We start from the raw sequence: 7,359 nt of genomic DNA on the forward strand, positions 1-7,359 counted from the left end.
CCCTTGGGAGCCCCGGCCAGGAACAAAGCCTCGTCTGTCTCCAGGCCCCAGCTGCGCAGAGTCTTTAGGGCCCGGGCTCCCGAGCTGGCCGCGCTCCTGGCCGTGACCAGGTAGGTGCGAATGGGACACTCCATCCTCAGCCCCTTGGAATAGAACTTCTTCTGCAGCTTCCCCAGGGCCTCCAGGAAGCCCTTCAGGGGACCCTGCCAAAGCGAGAGGGAACCATCACTGTGCAGAGCTCCGTGCCACCCCCTCCTCTGGGCGCCAGCAGTCCCCTCCCTGCTGTGAGCCCCCCTGCGAGGGGCCAGCAGGACCAGGCTGTGACCCACCCCCCCTCACGCTCCACGTGCCAACCCTCAGCTTGTCCCCGGAGGTGAGAGCATCCCCAGGGGCTGTCTCCCTCCCGGAGGCTTTTCCTGGCTGCACCCCAGCACTACCTGTGCCAGAGGCTTGTTCTCATGAGCCTGCTCGTGCTCAAAGAACTTGTCCAAGCCGTGAGCCTTCACGATCTGCTCCGACTCGTCAGAGAAGAGCACGGCGTCACCGTCAAACGCCACCCGCAGCTGGTCCTCAGACACCTCCAGGTCTTTGCTGGGGCTGAAGATGGTGGCTGCAGCGATCCCTGTGGAGGGAAAGCGTGAGGCAAGAGGTGGCAGTTACCCAAGGAGCCGGTCTCGTGGCTCATCTGTTGAGGAGCAGAGCAAAACACGACGGGCTGGAAGCAAACGCCGCAAAGAAACGCACACACCCCGCAGGGCCTGCAGCTTGGCCCCAAGAAAACAAACAAAACAGCAAAACCAAATCCCCAGATGACAAATTTCCCTTTGCAAACAATAATTAACGGGGGGAAACGGCGTCTTTGCCTTGGAAGAGCTGTGGAGCTCGAGGAAAGCCTTATTTCTATGGAAACTAGAGGCTCTTTGGAGGATCAAGGATGGGACGTGAGACAAGGCAGACCCTAGCTGTGCACTGACACAGGGACAGTGACACTGGAGCTATCAGTCCTGGCACCAACCCCCTGAGGGCTCCAGGCTCCCCTCGCAGCCCCCCCCACGCTGGACCCCAGACTCACCCTCTTCAATGGCCCCACTCACTTTCTCGGCGTCGGAGGAGAGGTAGAGGTTGGTGTGATAGGCCTTGAGGTAACAGATGGGGCTGTTCCCTCCAGTCATGCAGAACCTCTCGATGAACAGACCTGAGGGCAGATGGACCCTGGGGTGAGCCTGATGGCCCTCAAACAACCTGCTCCAGACGGGGGCTAACTTGGGTCCTGCCATTCAACAGCACGGCCAACAGCCAGAGCATCCTCACCCCACCAGCCCACGTCTACTCCAAGCCCAGGAAACTGAGGAGAACTGCGCTCAGCGTGGGGTTTAGAGGAAGAGACGAGAGAAAGCACCTCCTCATCTTCTCACCAAGCACTCCCACTCCACCCCACAGCCACACCCCCACACTGAGCACAGCCTGGCTCGTCCCTTACCGTAGTGGTTGATGCTGTTGATCAGGCGGACCCCGACCTGGGCGTGGTTGTTGGTCATGAGGACGATGTCGAAGAGCTCCTCGCTGTCGGGGTACAGCCTGCGCAGCTGCGTGTTCACCGCCTCCAGCGCCTGCAGCACCCCGGCGAGGGCAGGGGGGTCAGGGAGCCCAGGCAGGGCAGGACCCCCTCCTCACCCAGCAAAACCCAGGGATCCGGCCTGACCCTGGCTACACCCCTTGATTTGCAAGCTGGCATCACCAAGCAGCTTTAGCTGGGGAAAAACGGCTGATCTGGGGTGAAAAGCACATAGCCAGCCTTCTATTTTCAAACACAAAAGGTTTCAAGTGTTTATTAGATGAGAAGAAACGAGCTCAGAGTTACAGATAAATGCTTTTCTAGCAATCAGAAACAGAACAAGTCTCTCCCCACCAAGTGGATTAGTTTATTCATTGGGAATGGGCAAGAGATCGTTTCCGCGTGGGCCAGCACACAAAACTGTGCTAAATCCAGTGGAACTGGGGCAGAGGCTGGAAAATGTTTTTGAAGTTTGAAATGCCTCATTTCAACACGTCGAAAATTAGAAATTGGCCGGCTGTGTAGCCAGGCTAAATTCAGGCAATTTAAAAGAATAAATAAATTGTCATAAAAGATACGAGAATTCCCAAAAGGGAAACTTTAAATACGACCCAAATAACTGATTTCTTCAATTCTAAGGCTCAGTTGTCAATTTGGAAAATTCAGTGTTTCTACAATCCTGCAAGAAGCACATCATTTGCCAGGGGGTTTATTTGACCTCTGTTTGCTCTGTGGCTTCATCCCCTCTGCCACGCTGCTCGTGTCCCATCCCCTCCCCACCCGAGCACCCCACAGCACTCCCCTCTCCCCAGAACTTTTTGGTCAGGACCAGGGCATAAATCCAGCTGGGGCAGGTGGGGGCTCACCTTGACAAAGGGGAAGGCAGCCCCAGGGAGGAAGGGCTCATTCTCGTGGTCCAGCTGGTATTTCACATAGGCCTCCACCCCCTGCTCGTTGTAAATCTTCTGCTCCTCCTCCATGCGGAACAGCGCCCGCGAGGACACGGCGATGGTGATGGCGTTCTCAGGCTTGGGCTGCAGGGAGGGGACAACCTCCGAGTCACAGACTGCTTTGGGTGGGAAAGGGACCTTCCCAGGTCACCTCGTCCAACCCCCCTGCAGGGAGCAGGGACATCTGCAGCTAGAGCAGGGTGCTCAGAGCCCCGGCAAAGCTCACCTGGGATGGTTCCAGGGATGGGGCCGCCACCACCTCTCTGGAGCTCACCACCCTCAGCAGCAAACATTTCTTCCTTATCTCTTATCTAAATCCCTCTTTTAGTTTAAACCATCCCCTCCTTGTCCTGTCCTTGCCACAGGATAGGTGAGACTTCCATGGTCAGCTACAACCCCACTCTTCCAATGCCTCAGCAAAGCCCTGATGCACCAGCCCCACACAATCGGGAGACCCGAGAGCCTTTTTCTGCTGCTCACACCATGCCCAAGCCCTCCCCGTGCAAACAGGCTCCCAGGACCCCTCCAGACCCAACGTGCCACCCCAGGAGCACCACTCAGCCCCGTGCAGGAGGAGTTTGTGCAGCTCTTCCCCCCGACTAGCCAGGGAAAACCACACGCTGTGCTCGGCCAGATCCGCGCTCCCACGATGCTCTCCAGATGTGACAAAACAACCCGTGCCAGCTCAGCTTATGAAAACACTTGATACAGTTATTGTGGGTGGAAACATGACAAACAGGTGGTGCAGGCAATGATTTATGAGTCATTATTATTAATGTTTGAGGGTTTGATCCAAAATCCACCGAAGTCAACAAGGAGCCTTTAGTGGGGCTTGGCAAGGAGAGAGGGGACACCAGGAGAGTCAATCTCATCGTGCCCCCCACTCGTCCTTCCTCTCCCCTTGGAGGGCAGAAGGGTGTTAATCCCTATCACTCGCTTGTGAGCATGAAAGCAAATTCATTACTGCTGGCCAGCCAGAAATCCTCACTCCCAGAACAGCAAATCCCAAGGAGGGAGGAGGCTCAAGGAGCCCTGTCCCCAGCAGAGGTGCCTGCAGCGAGTCCCAGGAGTGGGACAGGACTTGGGGGCTCACAGAGGGGATGATCCCCGGGTGATGCTCCCCAGGAGCAATCCCAGCCCAGCCCATGTGCTCTCTGGCTGCATCTCTGCAGGGAGCTGGTGAAATCCAGGCCATCAGCACATCAGAAACACCTCACCCTCAGCTCCTCTGTGATTTCCAGGATCTGTGTGTAGCACGTTGCCCTGTGAGTAATCCTCCAGCAATGCTGTTTGCCCGGGGGTGGGAGGGCACCTTTGCCAGCCACTCCACACACCCAGGTGCTCCAAAGTTCAAGCTCCCACCCTGCCTAGGGCTGAGCTTTACAGAAACAGCAGCCTGGCAAGGATGAGGTACCCCATCCACATCGGGGATCTTCACTCCCCGCAGGGCTGGGCTTGCCCTGGGGCTCCTTCTGCCCCCAACCCTGCCCAGCTGATCCTGCCCAGCGTGGGGACCCACCCAGGAATGAGTCAGTGGCAGCCCCTGTGCCATTCCCAGCTCCACACCCACCCCGTGAGCAGTGCCCAGGGCCACCTCTGCAGCATGGTCGGTCCCAGACACCTCTGCAAGGCTGCATCACTGCCTGAAATCCCCAGCAAGGAGATTAAGCAGTGGGTGATTAGGACTAGACACAGATTAGCACAGGCTGAGAACATCCCTGTGGCCAGAGGGACCCTTTTCCCATGGAGCTTGCAGAGAAGTGAGGCCCCGTTTAGAAGAGGCTCTTTTGGGAAAGCAAGTGAACAACCCCCAGCACACGCAGGATCACCCAGGAGCTGAGCAGTGACACCAACATCACTTCCCCAAGTGACCCACAGCCAGGTCCCCACCTTACACTCAGCCAGTGGGTGCTAGCCATTAACTCGTCACGGGCCACGTCTTGCCACACCAACCCATTAATTAATAACTCTGGTGTCATGGGCCATTTATTAGCTGAAAATATTAATAACTACTAAAGGTCTTGGGACATCCGGCCATTAGCCTTCAGCAAGGAGTCTTGCCATGTCCCTGCAGCTCTGGGTTATTTATCTGGGCACAGAAGAGAGCTGCTGGGTGACAGCTCCCCACTCCTGGTCCCCAGCAGACCCCAGGGCAGAGCATCCTCCACAGCATCCTCCACGTCCCTGCTGGGGGATCCCTGAAGAAAGGAGGTCACCAGCATGCACAGCACAGAGTCAAGGGGATCACAAACTGAGCCTACTTGGCTGCCCAGCCTGAATTTGCCTCTCGACCTCACCTTGGTGGGTGCCAAGAGCGCGGGCACCTTGCGCAACGGCAACAGGCAGCTCGAGGCCCCTTCCCTGCCATTTAAAGGCACCAGCCTCCAGGAGGTTAATTTAAGAGGTAATAAACACAGCAATAAAAATAACCATAAGCTCGGGGCCTAATCCTGTGCCCCAGCAAGAGCTGCTGGAGCCCTGGCTGCCCGCGGGAAGCCCGGGCACTGGGAACGGGACCTGCCGGATCCTGCTCGCTCCTGCCAAGGGAGATTTTGGACCTTGGGAGCACTTTGTGCAGCAGGTCTCAGCCCTGGCTGGGCTGGAACGGCCCCTGCTGTGCTCTGGGAAACGCTGACATTTCAAAAGCAGGCAGCTCTGCCCTGTGAGGAGGGAGCTGCAGTTTGACATTTCTAGGAAGCGGAGGTTTGGTTGGGAAGCGCTCCCTCCTCAGGGCTCTTTGGATGCTTCTCCATCCCTGCGAGTGCTGCAGATGAGCATTACTACCCTCAAAAACAGCTTTCAAAAAGGCACGGCGCTGGAGGAGCCACAGCACCTCAAATCCTCTGGCAGAGTGCTGGGAACAACCCAATAACCCCCACTCTGCCTTAAAACATCACAGTTTTAGGAGAAAACACCCTTCATTTGTAGTAAGGAAGCGTGTGCAGGGGACGGGTCCCACTCATCATCCTCACTGGGGTGCATTTAGTCTCACGAGCTGTGGTGGAACCTGCACAGCACCCCACCCCACTCCAGCCTCCTGCTCTGGCTGCTCCAGCCCTGGCAGGTTTGGGCACTCCAAATGATAAACCCTGCTGTGCCCTCGGAGCAGTATCCAAGGTCAGCCAATGTCACTTAAAACTCAGCATCCAGCACAAGCCCAGGAAGTGGCTGTGGGGCTCAGCTCAGCTGAATCCAGCCAAATTTGCTGCCTGGGGAGCCATGGTGAGCTTCCCATGGGAAGGTCAGGTCCAGCCCCATTCTGAGCATCAAGCATGAGATGAATGACATGTCTAACAGGATTCCCAGCAGGGCAGCACGGGAGAAGGTCTCATCCTGACCCTGGAAGGTCCCATCCCAACAACCCTGGGTCCATCTCCAGGCTCAGCCAGACAGGAAGGACAAGCAGTGGCATCCTGACAGCCCAGCCCTCTGAAGAGGAGCACAGCTCCAGGTGATCCACAAGGTCCAAACCCCATCTCAGAATCGTGAGCTCTCCAGCAGGCTCTGGCTCCATAAAGTGCAAAACCCACCCCAGACCCAAACCCCCCCAGTTTTGGGGTAAAGGTGTTATTTCAGCAGCAACTGGAAATGGCCCATTTTCCCCGGCAGACCCAACAGCTGGCAGGGCTTTAAATCGCCCTCCTAATCGGCTGCAAATCCTAAGCAGCCCCCCCAGAGGATTAGAGGCAGGCATTTGGAAATCCCACACGCTCCTGGGATGTGCAGTGGGGCTGTGCCCCCCTGCCCACGACACCCACAGATGCCCACAGTGGCACCCAACACCAGTGGCTTCATTGCCACCCCCAGAGGCCATCACTGGCTGGCTCTGAGCAGGGGGAAGGGGGGGGCTCATTCTGCACCCCTGGATCCTTTTGCATTGCCTGGGGCTAAATCAGCTGGACCCACCCAGATCCTAAAAACCTGGAGGAACTCTGGCATCTCCAGGCACTTTCCTGGATGCTACAGAAGAGCGAATCCTTGTGGCCAAGTTCAAAATCCAGAGGTGAATTTCAGTGTGAGATTGGGCCACAGAAAGGGGAGAAGTGCTTTCTCTAGGGTCAAAAACGAGGGACCTGCTCAGCTGGATGGGTCCCCGTGGGTGCAGGGGATGAGCAGGGCACCCAGAGGAGCAGAGCAGGAGGTCAGATCCCACCAGCCTGGCCTCTGCCCCCCACACGGCGTCACTGGAGAGGCTTGGGGGACATTTTCCACATTGCTGAAGAGTGACAAGTCTCATCACTGACCTGCCCAGCTGCCTGGAGAGGGGCCAGAGCAGGCACAGGAGCCACGGCCTGGGAAGAGGAGAGACCCCTGCAAAGCAGGGAGCCCCACGGGCTGTGGGGATGCCCAGTTAACCCATTTCCCAGCCAAAAATGGGCTCCCCAAAGATTATCCTGCTGCCTGCCCTCTTCCAGCCCATCTCCAGGAGGGTGCTGCCCCCACAGCTCATGCCAGCTTCCCAACCATTACCTGCTCCAGCTGGTAGAGATGGACAATTCTAGAGCACAAATCTTGTGAGGAGCAGCTGAGGGAGCTGGGGGTGCTGAGCCTGGAGCAAAGGAGGCTCAGGGGAGACCTTCTGGCTCTGCACAGCTCCTGACAGGAGCCTGGAGCTGGGTGGGGGTCGGGCTCTGACCCAAGGAAAAAGCCACAGGAGAAGAGGAACAAACCTCAAGTTGCCCCAGGGGAGGTTTCAGTTGTCCCTGAGGAACAATTTCTTGCCCTGGAGGGTTGCCCAGGGCTGTGCCAGGCTGCCCAGGGCAGTGGTGGAGTCCCCACCCCTGGAGGGGTTTCCAAGCCGTGGAGATGTGGGGTGAGGGACACGGGGCAGTGGGGACCTGGCAGTGCTGGGGG

General features: G+C 57.4%; 1 protein-coding gene across 1 annotated transcript; it reads right to left on the reverse strand.

Annotated features, from left to right (window-relative positions):
• Nucleotides 1-5: 5 nt before the first annotated feature.
• Nucleotides 6-2,589, reverse strand: NT5C1A (5'-nucleotidase, cytosolic IA; the record flags this gene model as incomplete). The annotated part of the gene is made up of 5 exons (XM_008950177.1): nt 6-203; nt 438-622; nt 1,073-1,195; nt 1,481-1,610; nt 2,422-2,589. Coding segments are annotated over 5 exons (804 nt in total), but the record flags the coding sequence as incomplete, so codon positions are not given.
• Between the last annotated feature and the right edge of the window lie 4,770 nt (nt 2,590-7,359).

This window comes from Merops nubicus, unplaced genomic scaffold, assembly GCF_000691845.1.
Source record: "Merops nubicus isolate BGI_N331 unplaced genomic scaffold, ASM69184v1 scaffold44041, whole genome shotgun sequence".
In the NCBI taxonomy this organism is placed as follows: Eukaryota; Metazoa; Chordata; class Aves; order Coraciiformes; family Meropidae; genus Merops; species Merops nubicus.